This window comes from Monopterus albus, unplaced genomic scaffold, assembly GCF_001952655.1.
Source record: "Monopterus albus unplaced genomic scaffold, M_albus_1.0 scaffold136.1, whole genome shotgun sequence".
In the NCBI taxonomy this organism is placed as follows: Eukaryota; Metazoa; Chordata; class Actinopteri; order Synbranchiformes; family Synbranchidae; genus Monopterus; species Monopterus albus.
This window is the reverse complement of record NW_018128016.1, coordinates 739,560-764,503: the sequence shown is the minus strand read 5'-3', so window position 1 is coordinate 764,503 and position 24,944 is coordinate 739,560. Positions and strand designations below refer to the sequence as shown.

Below are 24,944 nucleotides of genomic sequence, written 5' to 3'. Positions count from 1 at the left end.
CAGTTACTGTTTCCAAAAATGTCCTGTATAAGCCCATGGTACAATCAAAAAATGCTGAAATTTGTTCTTGTTTTTTAAGAGCCCAGCTGCTGCATGGGGGAAATCAGGTTGATATTTGCTTAATGAAGTCTGCTGCTGTGTTGCTGAGATAAACAGTCTCTGAAAAACATTTGGCTGGGTAAAGGTAAATTTAAAAGAGATTAATGGTGTTAAAAACAGATACAGTGAAAGTGGTTGTGTGTGGTGGAACTGTAACAGGAGCTGAAGGCTGCATGTGATTGTGACTGAAATCCTGACATGTTCACACTGACTGTATACAAGTCAAAGATAAGGTAAGCGTAACAGTTATCACACAAAATCTGCAGGTTAAAAACTGGACTGGGTATGAGTGACTGTTAATTGCATACAAATCTGCACTCAAAGTAAAAGCCTTTTTTTTTATTTTCCTATCCCGGTGAGCTCTGGACATGCCTGATCTCATCTAATCTCACAAGCTAAGCAAGGCTGGCTCTGGTCAGTACCTGCAGGGGAAACCGCTGGGTTGGGTGTTGGGCTAGCAGCTCGGCCCTGTAAAACCCCTACTCTGTGTCAGACACTTCAAGATGAGTGGATACGATGAGTGTGATGGCGATGGAGAGAAGCAGGAAGTCGGATATTTTTGGCCTTGTTAAAATTCAATCAACCCAAATACCTGGTATTTGCTACACCAGTCAGAAGCTGATGTAATGTTAAAGAGTAAATCTTAATGGTAAAGTAAAATGGTAAAGAAACCGCAGTCACTTACCACCCGATGTGCCAGTGGTCCTACCACCACCTATCGTCCACATATCCTAAAAGAATGAATTGATTCCACTAATATGCAGCATCTGTAAATCCAAAGCCAGATACAAAATGTCATAGTCCTCTGCACCACAGAGATGCATTGGTGTCTATTAAAAACACATCGATGAGCACACTGTTGCACAGGGTGGCAAGTTCCTTCATCAACCCTGAACACACACACAAGAGGGTGTGACATAAAGCATCAATAAACTGCTAGGTCATGTTTTTTCTGCTTCCTGAATTTTCTCATCAAGACTTGTCATGGACTTGTTCTACAGGACTTCAGACTTGTCTTTAATAACTATAGACTTGACCTGCCCCCCGAGACATCCATCCATTATCTATACTGCTTATCCTGAATAGGGTCGCGGGGGGGCTGGAGCCAATCCCAGCTGACAATGGGCTAGAGGCGGGGTCCACCCTGTCTATATGTCAGCCCTGTGATAGACCAGCGACCTAAGCTGTATGTCTTTGGACTGTGGGAGGAAGCCGGAGTGACCAGTTCAAGTCCAGCGAATAACCCTAGATGGTACAAAGCTAAGTGATAAGTAAACTGCCAGAAGTAAAAACAAACAAAAAATGTACATAAATTGTATATGTAACAGGTTTATTTACATCTTATTGTGATGGATGGCCAGTAATCACACTGGCATTAGCTCAGATTAAAAACAACATCTGACAGCAGGAAGCTGAACTGTGCCCATGAACCCCACGGGATATGCCACTGCAGCAGTACAGTGTCCCTAGTGGCTAGAGAATAACATGCAGTATAATACAGCCCACAACATGTTTTCTGCAGCAGTGGAAGTACATGAAGCCTGTAGGTGTCCCAACGCTGAAGACTTACAACAACAAATTCTCTCTATACAAAGGCAGCACTGGAAAAGACTGCTACTACACCCTCTGAAGCAATATTTGGAAAAAGGCAACTAACCAAGGAAGTTAGAGCTTTTCAGGGTTTCATCCTACAGCAGGAGAATGAGCCAGAAAGAAAAGAACATGACAGTGGGATAATGATGGAATAGTAGCACAGTGTCCAGACTTTTTAGATGAAGAATGAAAACACATCTGTGGGAACGTCTGCAACTGTGCTGTGCATCCCAGCAATATTTATAATATCTATATTTGTTGGGCTGCTGAGTTGAACTGTTAACAAATAGAAAAATTGAGGTGATCAAAAACCTTTGACTGTTATGTCCTAAATTAATGTATTTGCAGCAACACAAAACTTAAATCTGTGCAGTAATATAATGCAACAACCTCAACATAATCATTGCAAACTAAAACCAGCACAGACTAGTGTTGGCAAACACTGACACACTGCAAATGAGTGAAAAATATACCTAATGTGCTTCATTGTGCTTCTTTTTGTGTTTGTTTTTAAAATTCTAGTTCTTCCAATTATAATATGTTGCTTTGTAAGCTCCCTGAACTGACAGCTATACATGAGAACCCTCATGTTCATGCTGTCCCTTATATTACCTAACTAGACCAGAATAGTCCTCTCCCCATTAGTCCAGTCCCAATTATTATTCTCCACAGTGCTGACTCAACAAATGCTGGCCAACAGTATGAGATAATCATGTACTCGACAGAGGGGTTATTATTTTATGAGGTTTGCTGTCAATTTGTGCTTTAGATAGAGGTTTACCACCGTTGGGTGCAATTATGTTGGAGACTTGGGATTTACAAAGAGGGACTGTGAGGAGACATGGGATCTAAGAAGCGAATTAGAGACGTGGAGAGATACAGTTCCCCTCCTGCAGTGCAGAGCTGCTGAGTATGATCAGAAGGCGATTTGTTGCAACTGTTTCACTATTAAAAAAGAAAAGTTATTTGATATCTAATTTAGTTTGACCTGAACCCTTCTATTCTTCTCCTGAATCACTTAACTGGATCACAGGGGAGCTTTATTGCAGTATGCATAAGGCATAAGGCAGGAAAAACCAATCTGCCTTAAATCCATTCATCCATCCATTTTCTACCACTTATCCGGGGTTGGGTCATGGTGGCAGCAGGTTCAGTAAGGTAGTCCAGACGTCCCTCTCCCCAGCAATGTGTTCCAGCTCGTCTGACAGGACTCCCAGGACAGATGAGTTATATGATCTCTCCAGTGTGTTCTGGATGTGCCTATCCTACCAGATAGATGTGCCCAGAAGACCTCCAAAGGGAGGCATCCTGATAAGATGCCCGAACCACCTCAACTGATTCCTTTTGATGTGAAAGAGCAACAGTTCTACTCCGAGTCCCTTACGGATATCTGAGCAGTCTCTAAGGGTAAGTCCAGCCACCCTACGAAGGAAACTCATCTACCTGCCTTAAAACAGGCAGATAAATACATTCACATTGGCAGTTTCAAGGTTTTAATTCCACAGGATGTCTTTCAACTACAGGAGGAAAGTATACAGAGAAGCCAGATGAACACAAGGAGAATACAAAACAACACCAAAATACTGTACTTGTCTGTACATGTTTTAGAAAATCTTTACGTCTGAGGTGACAGTGGTGTGGTGGGTAAAGCAGTCATCTCCCAACCTGAAGGTTCAAATCTCAGTGCCTCCAGTCCACATTTCAAAGTGTTCTTGGGCAAGACACTGTTGGCCCCGATGGTTAGAGCCATCGGTTGAGTTAGCGCTGCAGCTGGCTTCCTCGGTTCTGTACCAGAAACAAATTCCTTGTGCGTAACATACTTGGCCAATAAAGGTGATTATCCTTATCCTTATGTAACTAGGGCAATCCACTACACCGACTCTGTATCAACATCAGTACAGACTTGATAAAAGAATCAGGTATCAGCCAGATTCACCCCAAAATTAAAACAAGACAACTATTTTCTCCTCTACACAGTGCTTTATTTACACTATATAAAGTAAGTGTGGTTTCTGGTTTCCTCGTGATACAGCAAGTCATCTGACTCATAGGTCATCATGTTGTGCAAAATTATCATCTTTCAAAATACAGTATTTACTCTAAGTGGGTACAGAACTGTAGAGGAACTATGGATTAATATAAATTACTGCAAGCAACACATAAAGGTTAAATAAATGGTTTATAACACCTATAATATAGATTTTAAAGTGTTTCTTGCTGTATCTGTCAAGAGCTTCTCTTGTGAGAAGCTGATATGTAAACAGATCATGAATGACTAACACAGCTGTAATTACAGTAGAAGTTGTAATTGTTGAAGATACTACACATTTATATATACTTCAAATATCCTAATGTCTGCTTATAATTATACACTTTGTAATCAATCTAATTTGCTGTATATGGTGCTTTTGGTAAATACAATTAAAATAAAGTTTTACCAAAAAATGCCTTCATATACTTCCAATGCCCAATTTACAAATCCAGAAGGCCTCTCTCTAATAGCATAGGAACAATATAAATCCTGTAGGGGCAATAAAATCACAGCTGTGCACAAGTTACATACACACGTCTGGTTCATGAACATCCCCAGTCATAGCTCAGAAGTTGTGTATTTACAGTCTCATGTTACCTTGCAGAGAAGTTTCGCAGAATTTTTTAATTTTTATGTAATAGGGATCGGTATTGACTAATGCCCTAAGGTCATGTTTCAATATCAGCCTATCATCATTAATCCACAGGGAGGATATAAACCCAATAATGCCAGGTTATACTGGAGAGTTTTGCTGCTCAGCGTCTCAGTTCCAGGACTCTTCCTGACCTCTCAACAAGTGGCAGAAGGTTTCCGTGACATTCAGAAACTCCCTGCACAATAATGAAACCTGCAGTTGTCTGGCCTTTCAGCTGCTCAGTAAACAAGTCTTCCCACAGGACACATGACAAACTACACCAGTGACTGGCAGGTGCACAGCAGTTACAGTGGATAAAAATCATGAGATGTGGAGTCATTCTACTAGCTGTGATTCCCCTATGATGTCTGTTGGACAAGTCATTCTGTCACCACACAAACCTGAGCAACATCAACTGAAGGGTACATGCTGCAGATGTTAGTGAGGTGGCACACCTTTCAGTAGCCGAATCAAAGGTTTCTCTGATCAAGGGCAGAAAACTTCAGAAAGAACAAAAACAGTCCTGTTCTACTGGAGGTTGACTGTATATGTGGTGTCTTTGTACATCTAGACTGATGAGGACAGGTGTGAAAACTGCCTACATTTACTCAAGCACTGTAAAGACTGGGGAATTCTGAGGTTTTATTTTGCTTTACTTTATTCTTTGACTCCATTTTCAGAGGAAATTTTGAACTTTTTACTTCATAGTTTTATATAATAGCCACTTGTCAGAGATGTTACATTAAAAACCAAGTATAAAATATTATGCATCGATTTCACCAAATAGTATATGAAGCACTTACTACATTAAATTTCTGCTTTCTGAACATGTTACATACAATAATACTGAGCCAATGTTGGCAATACACTCACCAGCCACTTTATTAGGTACACCTGTGCAACTGTAGGCAATTAACATCTGTGTGTATGAAGCTCAAAATGTTTAGGATTTTGGTGACATTGTCAAAAATGTATAAATTCAACTATGTGTTTATTATTGAGGTCATAGTTAAAGGTGGTGTTGTACTGGACTACATTATATTCAGAGGTGTTTGTCCTCCCCAGCTACATACATGTGAGGGTCAGAATATTAGGAACACTTATGAAAATACTTTCCACCAGAAGGTCCCTGCTACTTTTTATTCCCAGGTACTGAAAGAAGCATTCCTGGGGACAGTCCCTGGAGCGCATGGTGATTTGCATTTCCACAGCAAGGCCGACACCTGGGTAAGATTAAACACATTAGTTCACTGACGTAAAAGCATGACGGTTGGCGGGTTGTAAGAATGCCACGTGTTAAAGGCTGGCTATGGTTAACACATACCAGCGGTGGAGGACAGACTGCCGGTGAAGCTGAAATGATCACTTTTCTGCAAATGTACCCTTGTTCAACAGGTGTTTTATTTTTTTAACTTACTGACATTTAATTGTAAATACAGTAATGAGCATAGGGATTGTTAACTCAGAGTGATGTTTCACTTTGGCCGATGTCATGTGCTCCTCTGTGGCCTCTGTCTGCTGGGTTCCATATGTGGACCAGCTGAGCCCCGTTCCCAGGTCAAACACCAGGAGAAGCCGCTCCCTAAACACCTCGACCATATCTTCCAATCCACTAATCTTGCTCACTGGTCTCTTTGTGTAGGCCTACTGACAAAATGCTCCTTACAAACTGAGAACCCACAAAGAGCTCAGGGTCAGCTGCATCTGCATTGAAATGCTCACATTGCCCTGTATTTAACCAATCAGCAACATACAGCACTGCAAGCCTCGGCCCAATACTTCTTGGACCTGAAGAAAGTACTAACCTGCGACAAGGTAATTTGTTTCAGAGGTAAAACTATATCCCAGAACTAAATTTAGAACCTGGATCCTCTGGTGGAAATGTAGGAACTACATTCCAAAAAAGGTTCCTGCTCCCTGAAGAAAGATCCCCTAGTGGAAATGGGGCTTTTACTTTTGATACTTCAGATGCATTTTAATCATTTTAATGATGTGTTTGTAGAGTATTTTTATATTGTGCTGAGTAAGTGATCTCAATACCTCCTCTGCTGCTCCCTTTTTATTCTAGACCTCTTAAAAACTGTGTCTATAAAATGTAAAAAAAAAAAGTGAAAAATGTCCATCACTACTTTCCAGGGCGCTTGTGATGTCTTCAGCATGATTGTTGGCTCCAAAATTGTCAACCTACAGCGACATAAAAGAAAGAAAAGTTGCCAGGTCCCAGAAGCTAAAACAGCAAACTTTTGACATGTTTGCCTGACACACATAAACACACAAACCAGTCACATTATTCAGCTGAATAGTAAAGAAAAAGGAAAATACTGACAATATCAAGCAAAGTCCTCTGCTGTCTCCAACAAAAGTTAAATGCCAATATTACGACTCTTTCCTGTTTCAGATCAAAGAGTATTTGTGTTTCTGATAAGCCTTTGGGGAAAATCTCAACAGTTGTGCAACAAAAACCTTTTCGCCTGTCATCTCATAAGCACAGCGTCTGAACAGTCTTTTGAATGTGACAGAAGTGCATCTTCAATTAATCCGTTTCTCTCCACAGACAAAACGCAGCAGAACACATCAGACGCTGACTTGATTCTTCATGTATGTTTTTGGAAGAAAGAAGACCAACCGTCATTTCCTCCACGGAGGAGATATTGTTTATTTCCCCTGGCGGTTTGTGTATCTGTGTGTACACTTCTCTTATTAATGGTGTCAGCTGTAAAATGCCTGACAGAGCAGTATCTGCATAGTATGAAAGCTCAGATGTACACACACAACATTAACAAAGAACGACTGACACTTGGGACAGTCTGAAGGCAGAAATTGGTTGACTAGTACATTTTGTCCCACAGACTTATTATTATGCTAAAGATTAGTCACACACTCTCACACACACACACACACACAAAATGATGGCAAACATAAAAGTTGAGCAGTGATGTGAAGGGACACAGGGGAACAAGCAACGAGGCCACAGGCTTTTATGTTTGTATTTTGTTTTTATCTTTTTTAATGTTGATTTTTCTAAAATGTTTATGATAATCTTAATTTAAAAATTGAATATTTTTTAATTTCCATGAATTCAATATTTTTAGTTTGGACTAAAAATAAATGTTAGATTGTAACATTTATATTTTGCTTGTTATTGTCTTAACTTTCAGTGGTTATTTGTATATTTTTCGATTGTGTTAATTATTTTTATTTAAAATACCTGTTATTTTTATGTCTGACATAAGTTGTAAATTGTTTACATTCTTATTTTTGACAGTTTTTTGTTTTCATTTATTTTTCATGTTAATATTTATTATATGGTTTATTGTAGAAATTCTTCTTCTTATTCTTATTATGTTTCATCACATATTCAATATTATAATATGTTGTTAGTATTATTATAATTTTTTTAATGTACATATCATTAATAAAAACAGCAGCTGATGAGCCAGTGTGAAACAAAGGGGACCCTACCACACAAACAACAACAACACACACACACACACATGCACATACACATGAGAGTGCGAGTGCAGCAGCTAGACAGTTCACTCAGCAGAAGCAACGACAAGGCTGACCTACTCCTCAGGAAAAGTCTGATATGTACTCAGGTCTTTGGCAGAGGCAGACAACATAAGAGCCTGCACACACAACAGCGTCTGTGCTGGGACACACTGACAGCACTGACAGTATAGCTCGACATAACTTCCAGTGCTTTTCCCTGTGTGGACTTATAGAATATAAAAATACAATTCAGACATCCAATCCGTCTCCCAGCAGGGGAAATCTCTGTTATCTGCCACATATCTCCCCTCAGTAACACCGACTGACCTCCGGAATGAGGTTTCTAAACACATCATTATATCACCCATGTTCCACTGAAACATGGATGAGCCCAATCCTTCCTAAGGAGAACTTATGTCAGGGCACTCTATCAGCCTTCCTCTCTTCTCCCATGAGGACACAGGAATTTATGCAGCATAGAAGGCACTCAGAATTATAGCAGCATAAGAAAAGCCAAGGTAAAACTTTTGTAAGGGAGCTGACCAGAGGCAGTAGGCACGGGGGGGGGAGTCTGGGGAATGAAGGCATGATTGATGTTTCCTGGGCAATTTCACAGCCCCTAACCTCCTACAGAGACGGGGTGAGAGGAGCAAAAAGAAAAAGGACAACTGTCATCAAATCACACTAAAAATTGCCAAAGGGATGTGATCTTGAGTCACCTTAAGATGCAAAAGTCTGCAGCAAGTAATTGAAAATAAGATGTAAATAGCAAATAGTAGGGGGTAACCGGTTTAATGGCTAACATTTACAGTTTCAGCTCCACTGATCAAACATAAAACTCTGTCTTAAAAGGACTGTGTTTAAACCCCTTAGCTACAGGGCAGTCCATGTTTTGTGTTATTTATGTAATTTGTTGTTCCAAGCATCCATTGGTTTGTATTCACTTCTATGTGGTATGAAAATCAAGCGATTTAAAGACATCCCCTGCATCTCAGGGGATTTTTGGGATGATCTTGTGATTTTTCCTCTATTTTCTTATGCCTTTTATTAAAAGTAAAATGTCTCGTATTTTCACGGTAGGGGTGGCTGTGGCTCAGGAGGTAAGGTCGTTCAGGTCGTTTCCTAAATGGAAGGTTAGCGGTTCAATACCCAGTTTCTCCAGTCCACGTGTCAAAGTGTCCTTGAGCAAGACAACAAACCCCCAGGTGCTCCTGGTGATATCGCTGGTGTGTGAGTAGTTGGGAGTGCGAATGGGTGAAAGGGCAAATAGTGTGAAAGCGCTTTGAGTGCGCTGTGATGCATAAAAATGCACTATACTAATATAAGACCATTTAGTTCGGTCTATATCTTATGCATACTCTACTGACTCAGTATGACTCATACATGTAAACCAAGCTTTCACAGAGTAAAATGCAGGTCAGGAAGAGAGATGCTACCACCCCCCTGATGACACGTTATGGCTAAATACAAGCCAAAAACAATGCGTTCTGATAACAGTACCAGGCAGCCTCTGGGACATTATGATGGCCTGTGGGTACTGATGAGATTGAATAACCATTTTAGACATGAGGGGAAAATCTGCTGCCATGAAGCCACAGGATTATTTACCATGAATGGTATCATGCAGCTGCCTTGTGTAGGTGTGCATTAGCAAAGGTGAATGAGTTCTTGGATGAATAAACTTGTAGGATATGCACGACTACCTGTTTCTGCACTTAATGATGGCTGTGCTCTGAGATTACAGCTGTTCAACAAATTAGGAGAGTTTGTTATGCTGATACATTAATATGTTCTGAGACGCAGCAAAAATAGACTCGATACTGTTAGTTATTTTTGTAAGTATGTTAAGTTATACAAGCTTTCTTTGTCAGGGTGAAGCAGCAGCAACAGGCAAGTGACAGTGCAGCAATGTTTACTGCTCTCATAACCTGCAAGTGCTCTCGTACTTCTATCTTTGTGAGGACCTTCACAGTTTTCATTTATGAGTGAGGGCATTTTTGGAAAGTGGGACCTTTTCGATACTGGATTTCTGAGGTTGACAGCAATATCTAGACTTGGGGATTTTAACAAACAACAATAAACAAGATACTGTAACTCTGTTTGGTCTCTGACACTCCCAGGCACCTGTTTGTGTCGATCTGCATGGCTGCGGTATTGGCAAACACTGAGGCTGTGGTAAATAGGAGCAGTGATGCAACCCCACAGTGTCTCTACTTGTCTGCCGCGTTGACTGAAGGGCTATAAGTTGATGCAAAGCAGGTTCAGCCAGACAGGTAGCATAGCACAGCAAAAGACATCCTACCTGTTATCAAGTAATAAGCTGTTAAAGCTACAGGTGTACACATGTATTAGAAGATGCTGTGTAAACAGAAGAACCAAGTTTGGGAGCAAACTAAAAAGTGGCACTTCATGTTTGCATTTTCTCTCAGAGACTCCTGTTGCTCATTGAATTCATAATCCTCTTTCTCTCATGAGCTCTCCTTCTTTTCTTTACACACGGTCCACTTGTGTCTGATCAATAATCGAAATACACACACCAAAGTTATCCATTTATCACCTCTAGCACTCCATGCAAACACTTTGTAGCACAAAACAATGATTGTTAAAAACATGAATGGCCTATTCATGTTTTTATGATTCACAGTAGCTGTTAAAACAACTACAGTAATTTTCTGGTATAAAATACAATAAAGCTGCTCTCACTCAAAATGAAAACAGCAGTTAGTGGTGAGGACAAGAGATCAGGCTTCAAATGTCTAATTAAACATCCTCAGCACAAGAAGGGTCAAGAGTAAAGTCACCAACAACCATGCACTGATTACAGACAGCAATCCTTGCAGCTTTCCGTTAATGTCCATCTTGTAATGGTTATGAAATGTTTCATGTTAGTGGGAGGAAAGGTTCCTGCCTACACACTCCCAGTGAACACAACTGTTACGTGTTCACATCGAGTCAAGATGTTAGCAAGTCTGACTGTCAGGAATGCTATAGTGAGACTGTCACTGTCACTGTTTCTTAATGACCCCAGGTTGAGAAACAGCTTATGCAACTGTGGGCATTAAAATAACATAAAAAGGTTTCTTCCGTTAATGCCAGATTTTTGAGTTGGTGTTTGCATTTGTCAAAATTAGATTAAGCTGTGGAGTCAACATCCAAATTACTGTGTGACAAGAGAGGGAGGATGTATCCAGGTTCGGTAGAAACATGTGTGGGTCTTAAACAGCAAAGGAATTGCCCTAAACTCCATTACCCAGAAAGCTGAGTATCCCTATCACTGGGCTATTTTGGTGTCACTGTAGCAGCAGATGGCTCCCCCGAGGGCAAGGAGCCAAATTTCCCATCACTACCTGGGAACAGCCAGAAACTGATCCCACACTCCCATCTCATTAATTAAATACTGCAATGGCACACCTGCCCTGTCATATGTAACACCGTGCTGAAACCCTGTGACTCAATGAACATGAGGACACAAATATACACCCCATGTAGCGGAGGTTACAGGGGACTCTGTTTATCTGTGTCCACTTTAGTGACCAGCACAACATTTTGTCTCTGTATTAAGCTTTCTGATGGCAAGTGGATTTATTTATGTCAAAAAAACCCTACCCTCTGATACAACCCACAGGAGTGGTTCCACTCTGCTATCTTCAGGCCTTGTGTTTATTTCTTGCCCTCTGTGGCCAGTGTTGTTAAAATCCGCATTGCACTTCTTCCACGCCCTGCTGATCCAAGGTTATAAGATGCATTTTTCAAACCAGTATGACTGATTTCAAAGACGGACCGTGGAGGCTCCCTGTACAGATACAACCCTGGGTGGGAGCAGACCTGTTACACCCAAGAGGCCATTTTCTGTAGCACAGAAGGAGTGCGAGAATAAACGAGGCAAAACCAAGGTTAACACTGGTTTGGCATGTCGGAGATGGAAATGAGTAAAAGTATCCGAAGGACTAAAATTTGACACAGATGTGGCTTTCTTCTTGCTAGACACATAAGTACAGTAGCTAGCTAAAATGTATATGTTGGCATCATTAGCAAGCTAACATTAGCTTTTTGACCTTAGAGACCTCTGCTCGAGATATGATTGAGGCTTCCCCTGAGCCTTCCAACTCTGCCTCCTCCTTGGAGCAAATAAGCAAATCAGTTTTGGTCCAGCTTATGTCAGACATAACACTGCAGTCCATGTAGTATTTTAGTGAGAGGGTGTTAAGATTTTTGCCATCGGAGCAGAGAGTTTGCTCAACTATCAAAATGTAACATGAAATTTCTCTTGTGGCACATACAACTCACAGTTATGTGTCAAGTATGTAACACTGAACATGATGCAATAGTGTCAGGAACATTAGTACTGTATCGATATTTCTGGGAAAAAACATTCCTCTGTATAATTTGCTTGTGTTACTGCAGATGCATCCGCTACAAACAATGTTAAACATATGTATGCATATTGCTAAAATGCAAACCTCTTTATTTGACATTGTGTCACTGCACTGCCACCTAAAACCGTGGGCTCTATGGGCACTGGATTCCGTATACATTAGTTTTGGAGCCAGTTATTACCACTCTGCTACCTAACTGCTACAACTCTCGCCAACTGTTGTGACCACATATGGTCAAATTAGAAGGAGAAGTTAGTTAATGCACCTTAAGCACAAACTTGGTATGTTTACAGAAAAAAATCATTGTTTGGATTCAAATAAGTGCTCTGTTAAGGTTAGAGGACCTTTGTCATCATGGTTACATTGATAAACATGTGATTAAGGTTAGTCATGTTTAAAATAAATACAACCAAATTCTCAACTACAACCAAACTGGACTGATTTTCTGTCAAACACACGAATGGAAAAGTGCGATTCTTAACCGGATTTAATCTTGTCGAAAAGAGAACAAGCGTGAAAAGCTATGAGAAAAGCCTTTCTTGTTGAGTCTCGCTAAGCCTTTAATCACTGCTACTAGAACATGAGAGCCTGACCAGTGGAAGCCAAGTAATCATGTTAGAGTTTGTAGTAATCTGTGCTTATCGAGCCTGCTGGGAGACAGTAGCTAACTACTCCACTGAACAAAAATGTGAACCGCCACCAGGAAGGCGTTGAAAGCGCTAAACAAGCTGAGGTCAACTGAAGACACTGAGCCACCACAAGCAAAAACATAAGACTTCCTTCTGGTGTGGGAAGATCTTTTAACATTTACAGGAAACTGGGTCTGCTGAGAAGAAGAAGTGTGAGCATGAAGAATGAAAGAACAGAGATTTGTACAGCAGGGGTAAGACAAAGGTAAAGTAAGGTGATGATTCCTACCCCATATGTTCCTTAGTAAAACTGATGTCACAAACCAGTACTTATAGCACTAATGCTTATTTTGACCTGTCTTTTTTTTTTTCAAATTTTGAATATTTATTCAACATGTTGAAAAAATAAATATTCTACCTGCTCAAATTCAACATAACTTCACAGTATATAAACACCTCAGAGCAGCTGATACTCTGAGCAGAGGGCACTCTTGAAATTCACTAGCAGCTTGACCTATTGACCTGTCACTAAAATAAGTTGACACACTCTGAGAACAGCAGAAGTGAAAAACAAAACAACGTCTTGTGAACTGGAGCATGAGAATGAACTGACCTTCTGATGCATTTTGTGAGACTTAACGTCACCCTCATTGCTAGTGCTAGCAAGCTAAGCATAACTTATTAAGTTAAGCTCCCATGTCAAGTTTTCACTTTCTGAGTAGAATACAAACTTAAAGCTATGCTATGTACTTTTTTCAAATAGTTGTAGAAATCTGCTCCATAACATGTCTTAATGTGGAGAGGTGCTGTCAAAGCCTCCTGTGACCAAGGCTCATTGAACAGCACTGGCAGCACTGCAGAGATATTAGCTTCTAAAAGGTTTTGAGCAGGATTGGCCCCTCTAACCAATCAGTGATTTTCAATTATTTCTACTTGATTATTAAGGTTTGTTGCATTCTCATTTATTAAATTTCATAATGACAAGTACCTGAAGATCTGAGCAGATTGTAGTAGAGCAGAGTGGAGCAGGGAGAGGGAGAGTGAGCAAGGAGCGCTGGGCAGAGCAGAGTGGATTGATTTGGAGTTTCATACTAGCGCTACCTTAAGTTGCATATTGTAGCTTTAACAGCACAATGGGTCCTTCTAAATGTTAAATCTTGTAAAAGGACAGATATCTTGAATAGGTAACAGTACGCACCAATGCATTAAGGGTACGGTTGAGAAGTAAAACTAAACATTTTATGACAGATGTTATGTAGATTAGGTAACGCAGTAGGTCAGTATGCACCATAGAGGCATTACTGCTGCTACCCAGAGACTTGAACCTTAGACTGACCCCACAAATATGTACCAAAACAGTTTTGTCCTCTTCTGGAAATCACAAAACATACACAGTAGTTACAGGATCACAAAAAGTGAAGAAGATTTCATTTTCAGTTTGACTTGAAGGGGAGGGGTGAGCAGTGGCGAGATAAGCATTCGTTTTGAAGTCCTTTTAGAAGTTTGGTTTACGTGTGCTTTTTTCACACATAAACAATCTAAACTCCAGGAGTCTGGAGTCTGAAGTAAGTGCATAACATAATAAGCACAAAGGGGAGTTCTGATTGATGCCTGCCCCTTTTAACAACAACTCATATGGTACTGGAACAATGTAAGTCATCAGCCTTGCTTCATTGTTCAATAGCAAAAAGGCTGGGTAACCAAACCAAATTTGAATATATTGCAGTGATATGATTGCATCCTACACTACACATTTGTTTTCTAACAATTGATTTAATGAAACAAACTCAAGAGGGCAATAACTCAGTCGATTTTGATTTCTCCTCTGAGTGGCCAGTGCTACATTTTCCACCAACATGTTGATTCTACCTAGAAATTCCCCTCTTCAGCAGCATGAGTAAAACACAAACACTGTGAAGTTACAAGGTCCCTACTGGCCAGTGGTTCAAAAAGCAATCATGAAAAGTCCCAGAAAGACAAAACCAATCTCTGACTCAAACAATAAGTGTCAGAGGATGTGATTTTTTTAACCAACATCCTCATTCCCTTTCCAAGAGTGACATCAGTGTTACAGAAAGCTAAACATTTCACAACCAGTCAATAGCCTGACTCATAGAACGTCAGCATTTCAAAACCAGTCAGAAGCTTTAGTCATGTAATGTTTTCTCAAAGGTCCTGACAGTCCTGATAAGATCACCTGTTTTATTGTGCAAAAAAATGTCATTCTAGGATAGTTTTCTGAAGCACAAAGAGTGTTGTGAGTTACAAAGCACAAAAAATTGGTTGTGCTTAAGGTGTGATCAAAAGCACCAGCACAACTGCAGGTCCGGTACAACATGAGCGTACGTGATAACAGAAACCCAAAGATGCCTCACCAGGAGGAAAACATGCAGTGTAGCTCACAAAATATAATGTGGTTTTCACTGCACTGCAACCTTGACAGCATTGCAGATTCAATATCACACCATCTCAGTAAAGTGTCACCTTTGATTTCAAATCACTTTGTTTTCACTTGTGCCACAGTTTAAGTTCCATTACTCCTAAATTACCAGTTGCATCTAAACATTGGTTTTAGGTTTTGAGGTGCGGAGATATCGCTGAGGTTTCTGGTGCCACCTCAAATGGGGTGTGGGAATATTCAATTCTGATGTTCAAAGTAGTTCAGATGGCACCTTAAAAACTTCACTGCAATTTTAAGTTCAATGCGTTGGATCCAGCAACCTTAGAAAAAAGATGTAGCAAATATGCTTGGGAAAAAAAAACATTTTTATACTTTAGGTGAACTGATGCTTTAAGGTAATTAAATGAGCCAATCATCAATAATAATTAGAAATAACTGAAACCCTGATTCATACAGCACTAATTCATTTAAGTGCAGCAGAAGTGAAAAACAAAAAAATGTTCTGTTGTGACATGGAACTATAAGTGAAACCAAAACTTTCAGCAAGATGACATTTAAGGTAAGTCAGATAAGTGTTTGATTTGTTTGTCATTGTTATAGGAAGGTTAAAGCAGAGGTACAGCTTATAGTGTTTAGGGAGCTCCCACAGGATGTGAGTGTTGAAGTAAGTTTTTGTACTGCTGACAGAGAACATCAAACAACAGAGTATGTTCTGCCATCCCCCGTCACAAGCTGTGTTGACATCAAAGGAACCCAGTGGGTTTCCAGACTTTCAGGATGAGTTGTCATCTCATCTCACCATGTTGCCATCAGCTGGATGTTGAGTACGTGCCAAACTTTGACTGTACAATTAGGTCAGTTTGACTTTGTAACATGGTTTCCAATGATTTTCTTCTCACCCGCTGAGGATTGAGCGTAGGATAAACCCATCAAACATTCTGACTCCAAAACCAATCGGCCACCTGTTGTATCAGCATCACCCCTATAGCATGGGTCAAAGGTTAATAGACGGAGCTGATTACACACAGCAGCGCCAGCATGTCTTTCAACTTGGTTGTGAGCAGGAAGCGTGACACCAGTACCGGCAAACCGACGTACTAAGACACAGACATATGGCCTGTGTGTGTCAGTGCACTGTCTAACGTGTCTAATTGTGTTTCAGCCATAATTCAACACCACAACCGTCACAATACTGATAACACATACAAATGTACACAGATACAGAGGCGTGTCTTAGTTTGTGCAACAGAGGTTAGTCAGATACTGTATGATATATGTCTACTGCTTTTATATTTTACCCGTGTCATAGAAAATGAACTAACCAATGTGTCATTATGGGCTAATTTATGTGTAGTAGAGTTTCAGTTTGGAAAAACTAGTTAAACTTGAGTCATGGAAATAATATTGTTGATCAAATGGTCAGATGAGTATTTAAGGCTTAAGGAAATACCTTTTCTACATCTGTTCTTAGCTTTCAAAAACAACAATAAGCTAGCTCTTTGTTTTAAATGTAATGCTATCAAATAGAGTGACACAAACCAGAGCTACATGCAGAATTAAGAAAACACATTACAGCCTAAAAGAGGCACAGTGTCAGTTATTTCTAAAAAGGCTTTAAAGATTTGCCATTAAAGTAGCTAGCTGAAGGCAGGAAGTGTTTGTTGAACCGTGAATGATAACATCAGGTGAACCGATGGCTGGCTGCGAACTTGGCTTACTTTTCTCAATTGCTGCACTTTCTTTGACCACAAATGTTTCCTCAGTTGTCTCAACGTCTTCCTTCAGTGCACTGTAGTCTAATATAAACCCTTTATAAACACTTTAATCATTTATATTTTACATGCTAGCTAGCTAACTAGCTGGCTGACTGGACTTAAGCCTGTGGTGTCCACATCTTGTTTTGTTAATTATCACCTAAGGATTCTCCCATTGCACAAACAAGATATGTTAATAAATATATGGACAATAAATTATTGAGTAATGATCAAATTTGTATAAATTTTACATGATGTTTAGTTCCAGTTTTTCACTACATCAAGTGTATTTGAATATGTTTTCAGGCACAGTTTGTCACAGAAGAATAAATATTAGATCTACATTCATACAAAAACAATATACATAGGGCCTGATTAATCAATTGGCCAGTGCAATATATTGGTTAATATGAGCTTTCTACAGATATAGCTGTACTTCTTTTTTTATGGTTTAATGTGTTATACTATAAGTACTTTTATTTGTAGTTTTACAAGTGTACAAGTTTCCATTTTCCAGTTTTTTTAAACCATATTTGATAATGTCACATATTCTTGTGCTGCTTTCGCTTCTCCATTTTGGCTGATGAGTAAATAGGTAATGCACTACAGAATATCACAGGCACAGTATTTCAAAGTGTAAAATGTCCTGTTCAGAACATATCTCATAATTTTTACTTGTCCCATACTGTATTTGCAAAAAGTGCCCACACACTGACAAGATGACCAAGAGTCTCTCAAGATGCCAAAAAATCTGTGAGCTGTTTTTTTGGCATCTTGAGAGCCTCTTGGTCATCTTGTTAGTGTGTGAGCAATTTTTGCTTATATGAGACTTGTTGTTTTTTGGCCACACACACCTGTTTGAAAAGCCAGGAATTAAGAGCATGAACCTTGCAATGATTTTTCATAATTCATTACTAACCAAATTTCTTTATTTAAAAAGGTTTGTGTTAAAAAAATTAAAAGCAGAAAATGAATTGCTATCAGACCTTTAAAATTCTCAAATAGCAACATCAGTATTGACTGACAGTCCAGTGTCGCTTGGGCTATAATTAAAACTGACATACCGTTTCCCTTTTTAGAAGATCTATAAAGGAAATGCTTATGTTATCAGCTGCAGTGTATGCCAGCCAACATAACAAATGCTGACATGATGGCATGTAGTCTTGCAGGAAGAGAAGTATTTCCAGCAGTTTTCAGCCAAGCATGCATTTATGATGAGGGTGTAGAGACGTACTGACATCAAGGACAAGTAAAGTAACAAGCTGCTTTGTCTCACGGTTCAATAAGAAACCATGGCAAACAAAGCCCACAGGTCTGAATGTCTGGAAGACCTGCTCCAGTTTATCTTGGCCACACAGACCGATCAGATGAAACATGCCAACATGAACTTGAGTAAAGGGTATTAAACATGAATAAGAGGAATTATCATCTTTGTTCTCTCCAGCTCCCTGGTGTTTTCCGTTGCTAATTCCTAATCTTAATGACTACCAGATAAGCGCGAGTGTTAATTAAAGAGCACTGCATGGTAATAATATCTCTGAGGGACCAGCGCCAGTGCCCCCTCACCACCTCCACCTCCGCTAGCTGACTCTCCAGCCTGCTTTCTCCCGCTGCACCTGACTCCCTCACAACATTAAGCATTCGGTGCTCTCATACTCCTCTCATTGTCTCATTGTGACCCAGTGCTTTCACCTAGTTTCTGAAAATGTAAGCCTATCTATGCTCCAATGACATGGAAGTAATAAAAACCACAACATTCTTATTTGATGCCCAAAGCAGAGTTAAAGGTGTTTGTGGATTCTCTACCAGTGAAATCACAGGGAAAGATATGAAATGAAAGTAAACTTTTTCACAAGCCAGTAGCACAGAGGGAAAACTAGAAACGGATGCATCTCATAAAACTCTTCCGGCCCCGAGAACAACTTCAAATAACTTCTCAATCACTGATCACTGCTGAAGGCGTAGAGGGGTGTGGGTGCTCTCTTTTGGTCTGATGAAATTACCATGATATAAAAATCCATCACAACCAGCTTGCCTGCCTGGTTGCTTGCATCTCCACCAGAATGACAGCAATCTGTCAGCTCATCTGCGAGTCCACTCCAAGGAGTGAAAGGACAGGCGGAAAATAATAACAGAGCGGACAACAAAAGGCTTTGCCAGAAGACTGTGGTTATGAGCTGAGCTTATTAATAACCACTGTGGAAAACAAATATGCAAACACTGAGCCCGCCCCCTAGCAGAAAACACAATAAAATATGGTGTGAAAGACAAAGAATGAAGGAGGGGAAGAACAGACACCCCTGCTGCTGATCTAATAAACTGACTATGGCAGGCTATGCAGTCCTGTTATTTTGTGTGATCAGTTCTGCAGAGGTCCTTCGGGAAGGTCACGGAAAATGACAGACATAATCAGACACAATCAAGTCATCTGGGTTTCCAAATTTAAGCATCGTCATGCCCGGCGGACTTGGATGCTGAACGCTAGGCTGCTTGCTTCTGATCTGTCGTTTTAACATGACTGAGAACAGAGGGTATATCAAGAGGTATACACCTGTAAGATATTCTCATGTGACATGTTTACAATATCTCAGAAAAGTTATACTCTAATTTGTTTTACCATGCTTACTGTTGCTTTTGTATGCGGTTAACACACATCACAGCTGAGCATGACGTCACATAGATACACGTACAGACTTGGATCCAGGAAACACACATGATAACACAGCTGCTTCTCTGGGGAGGTGACGCCTGTTGATACTGGGAAATGCACATCAGTTTGAGATGACAAGAACCGCGACACCACCAACATTCATGCTTAGGAGTGGGTGGGGATCTTTTGACTGGGCAGGGCACCAGATCAGAAAGTGCTCATATTAGTCATTATGGAACGCTGAATCCAATTTTTCATGTTCTTCTCAGTGAGAGAAGTTGTTGATGAAAATATATCTGCCCCTCCTTTTGTCTCTTTCAGGCCTGATACCACTCCCTGTCTCTCATGACTTGTGGAATATAATAAATATAGCTTGTTTCTCCTTCATACAGTAACTACCATCTTTGACTTTTTAAGTCAAAGTTGACTTTGCTCTTATTAAAGTAGTTTTATAGATTTGTTGTGTTCATTTTCTTTTATCATCTTCACCTACTCCTCCGCCTGTAGACATTTTATAAAAATATTGGTGCGACTGGTATCGGAAATAGTGCTGGGATTAGTAAACACAACAAAAACGCTAAAAAAAATGTAATGCTTAAGTTAGCGCCTTGAATGCTCATCACTCTGACAATCTTTGCATTCATGCACATGGAGTCTTTGTGTGTCGATCAAGGGCTGTGAGCGCTGCGGCAGCAGCAACAACTCAAACAGTCCCACAGACATCCTGATGCAGGTCCAAAAATGACCACAATACAGTTTCAGCCCCTGCACCAAGCAGTGAAACTTTCCAAACTGCCTTTGTATCAATATCAGATACACTCCCTGTATTTAGCAGAAATAGCACCTGCAGGTATCATCGTTTGATGTATATTTTTGTAGTGTGACCTTTTAGAAATTCACATTCCATATTCACATCATGCTTGGTGTGACTATATGTGGTGTGTTTAAAATACCTTCAAAATAAAAAAAAAAAAAAAAGCCTTAAGGCTTTAATTTACTATTTACATGTATTTCAAATGTGCCACCCCTCTCTGAGTCTTGCCCCATTCTGGCCACGCTGTCCAAATGTTTCTAGATCTGCTCCTGGAGACATGTAACACTAATCAGAATGTACAAGCTGGACAGTAATGTATCTCTTAAAACAAATGGAAGTGAAGAAAAACTCCCATTTAGCTCTGCTCATTAGTCAGAGCGAAGAGGCTGTCACACATGGTCAGTGGGAGTGCAGATCAACATATGTGCTGCGCTGCTTTTAATCCCCAGGTATAATTTTGAACAAGAGACTACATTTCTCACCAGAAGGGCTACCCTGCTTTCTGCCACCTCTGACTAAATATAGTCTCGTTCCTAAAACCATTCTTTGCAGAGGATCAAAACTACAAGGGGACATTACAGTTATATGAGTAAAAATTGGATTCATTTGTGACTGTGCATGGTTAATTATTCACCCACAAGTCGGACAATTTAATTTGTAATCATTCTACTGTAAGTGTGATGTCATAAATCCAAACTGACAATATGAAACATTTGATAAAAGTGTTGGGTCACAAAAAAAACCCAGTAATTTAAATACTGCCGTTGTTGCCTTCCAAACTGTATTAGAACGGCATCAAGCTGTTTTGAGTGAGAGCAAATTGTAGCCTCCTCTGCACCAAAATGATGTGTTCCATGAGGCAGCAGTGGAAGGGGGAGCATCCTGTCTACAGACAAGTACTGTAGCTGCTTCTCAGCTGCAGACTCAAGACAAAGCAGTTTAGTGTTGCATTTTCAACCCCAGGACAAATATTGGTGTGAAATAAAGAGGTACATGTGGATCTACAGTTTGAAGGTAGAGTGTTCAATGGTTTGTTATTCATTTTAAAGCTGCAACAGTTTGTAGATTAATCAATGGCAATTATTTTGATTATTAATCAATCATTTCAAGCACTGGCAAAAAAATCCCACATTCTCAAATCTCAGGATTCACTTTCTTTGTTAAATATATTGAGTATCTCTGGGTTTCAGGATTGGTCAGACATAAAGTAAGACATAAAACTGGGTTGTAGGAAACTGTGATGAGGAATATTTTGTTTTAATGTTGCTGTTGTTGCATTGATTATACATCCTCTCTCATACTCAGACCCTAGGGAACCCAAGGGTCTTTGTTGTTCACCTCTATTAAGTTGTCTCATGTGCAGAAAGAAACAAAATCACGCCACAGTAATTAACAAAAGAGCCGCAATATGATTTTTTTGGTCAATATTGCACGGTCCAGTTTTGGCTCTCAGTAGAAGAGCATTTCAAGTCCCTTCTGTTTTATAGTTTCAGCCAACTCATTCAGGGCTTTGGATAAGAGGCCCAGCCCACACACTGACAGCTTACACCTTCTGGACTGAGACAGCAACAGCATTATCAACAAGGCGAGCATGCAATATAAACACAAATCCCATTTCTGCACAATCATGACACACATATCATTTATACACACCACACAACTCCCCTGAATCTCACTGTCAAAAACAGTTATTAGCATTAACATTCCTGTGTCTAATTAAAGTGAGACAACACAATAGAAGCTGCAGCTTGTTGGATCTTTTTCAGTGACAAACGCTTATTGTGACTGTTGTTGCTCCAGGCTTTGATAAGACAGGCAGTTCCTGTTACAGAGGTGGGCCTGGAGGTCTAAAAAAGCTGAGGGTAATAAATATTCAAGATACTGTCAAGCCCTTTGTTGGGGAGTGCAATTACACGAGCTAGATAAGCAGTGGTTATTCCCCAGCATAATTATAGTGATATTACTTTCCCCCTTTTACACAGAGATCATTACTTTGTGCACTGTGAGAAGTGGCTCTATCTCTTCAGTCAAATCTGCTGTCTTCAAAACAATTTAATATACATTTAAATGGAGATACATAGTTGCGTTTGATTCTGAAAGAACATTGTGGTTTCCTAGCTCAAGCTGAGTCACTATTCTGCCTGTTTAAAGATAAAGCAGCTGGTTTCTAGATGTTTCTAACGTGTGGGCATCCAAATTGGTGCTTTGCTTGCTTCAGGGGAACCTGAATGTGATTTGACGTATAGGCCACTGTATGTGGAATGAGTGTTGACTACACACAACATAAGCCCCCTGCACCTGACCACCGAGGTGACAGCAGTGTCGTGTCATATTTGGGCGAATATCATTTCCACAAATGACCACTAATTGTCATTAATTAATAATTCTCTTTCTTTTCTACATTTCTTACCACTTGAATTCTTGCCACATATGAGGTGCTGGTAGGGCTGCAGCAGACCCCAGATCTCCGAGTCGCTGTTGATGGCTTGCTCCAGTGACTCCAGCGTGAACTTGGGGATCCCGTTGTCCCTCTCCACTAGCGCGCTGCGCAGGACGCGGCTGAACACCTCCCTGAACAGACTCTCCATACAGGCGGTGAGGTATATGGCAGCGTGTTCATGGATCCTGAGGGCCACTCGACTATCCACCATCCACCTGAAGAACTTCCCCACGGAGAAGACCAACGCGCAGCGCGCGGACTTGCCTCGGCTGAACTTGTCCCCAGTGCTCATATTGTAGAGGGACAGGGCGCTGAGAGCCGCCGTGATGCAGTTGACCGAGATGGTCCAAGAGAGCACCACCTTGATGGCGCTCTGGATCTCATGCTTGGTGCACTTGGCATAGCGCAGGCTGAGCCGCTGTGCTTCACGGGCCACCCTCACCAGCGCGCGGCTGATGAGAGCCGATAGTCGCGCCAGGATCTCCGGTGACGGGTTGCCCACCATCAGCTCCTCGTCTTTCCTCAGAGCGCCCTCCACCTCGCCGAGGCTCCATGGCGCGTCCTCCAGCTCGGGCAGTTTGGCGCACTGACCCGACCACTCCAGTATCTCCGTCTCCTCCGCCAGGACGGTGTTGACTGTGTCCAAACTGTTGTGTCTGCTGTGCATGGATTCCGTCAGATGCCAGCAGTTGCCCCCATGCGAGAAGGACTGATGCGTGTCGGAGCAGCACAGCGACACGCTGGACGACCTGACCGAGTCCGCGGCTCCACCATAACCAGAGTCAAGCGTTAAATCCTCCAGTGTCCTCGCGACTGTCTTACCCTTGCCTGCCATAACTGCACCGCATACTGTTGGGTATGCTTGGTCTCTCAGGTAAATACCACAAACTCGTTTTGGTGCTTTTTATCACCCTCTGTCCGAATACGTAAATGTATTTCCCAGCTTTAAAAAAAACGGCAGAAGTGATCCCCCGCTTTCCTCCTTCTGTACGTGGCTGAATGTCTTCGATCTGTTCTTGTCTACAACTTCGCGTAATCTGAGAGCGCACAAACCCTCCGCGCTCACTGCAACAAGCGCAGCAGGCAGGACTCTGATGGAGAGGTGGAGCCTGGAGTCCCGCGGGTTGAAACGAGCCAATCCGCACCTCCACCAGCTTTGACTGACACAGACAACAACCCTGCTACCTTCCAGCCAAGGCTACTTGGTGCTCGAGAAACATAACTGCAGAATCACAGGTACACACGTAGTCTGCTGTGCCAACCAAGTCGCGTAGCTGCAGTGAAATGATCATGGCAGTGTGAGAATGAGAGGTAGATCCCCACTGAGACAGACAACGCATGGAATGAAAATCCGAGGAGGTATCCAAAAGGGGTCTGCATAAAGACACCTTTTCATTTGAATTCTACCATAAATTGAAATGATATATCCCATTGTCAAAGAGCAGAAATGGTTGGGAGGGAACGCAGACATTTTTTATTAATGTAATTAACTTTTCTAACTGCGTTTTGTGCCACTGTCACTTTATTTATATCTACTTAGCAGCTCTGAGGGGGTCAGTGAAGCTTGTACATGGCTGCAGAAGCAACTTACTGTGCTATTTAAAGTAGCATCAATGAAAATATAATAATAATAGTTTATTTGTATAGCACTTTACAACTCCAAAGGAGCACAGAGTGCTTCACAACAAAACATGTGTACATGAAAATATTTTCATCCATGCAACTGTGCTGTTTTTAAGATGTTTTCATTCCTGAATTCCTTTTATACTGATTGTCACTCCAAACATATGGCTAACATTCAAAGTTTCTGAGTGAACACCCATTCTGTCAAACGTGACAAAATGAAATGCACAGTCCGCGGCCATTGTCCATCGGGAGTCCACCACTAGTGATCATTTTAAGTGAGAAGTGAAAGTGAAGTAGCTTTAATGCCAGATTATACATCTTACTGATCAAAGCACATGGCTCCAACACCCAGTGAGGATACAGATGTGCGGTCTTGCTCCAGAGTAGAGCACCATTTCATCATG

General features: G+C 40.9%; 1 protein-coding gene across 4 annotated transcripts in view; it reads right to left on the bottom strand.

Annotated features, from left to right (window-relative positions):
* Window positions 1–24,154, bottom strand: part of LOC109967819 (ankyrin repeat and BTB/POZ domain-containing protein BTBD11-A) — a 158,927-nt gene extending 134,773 nt beyond the window's left edge. For 2 of the 4 annotated variants that reach the window (XM_020613653.1, XM_020613654.1), the window contains exon 1: window positions 22,885–24,153. In XM_020613653.1, the coding sequence (XP_020469309.1) occupies window positions 22,885–23,749 (865 nt within the window). In that variant the 5' untranslated portion in view covers window positions 23,750–24,153. Of the gene's footprint in view, window positions 1–22,884 lie in introns of all 4 variants that reach the window. The other 2 variants (XM_020613655.1, XM_020613656.1) reach the window with 2 other exon arrangements.
* Window positions 24,155–24,944: the final 790 nt, after the last annotated feature.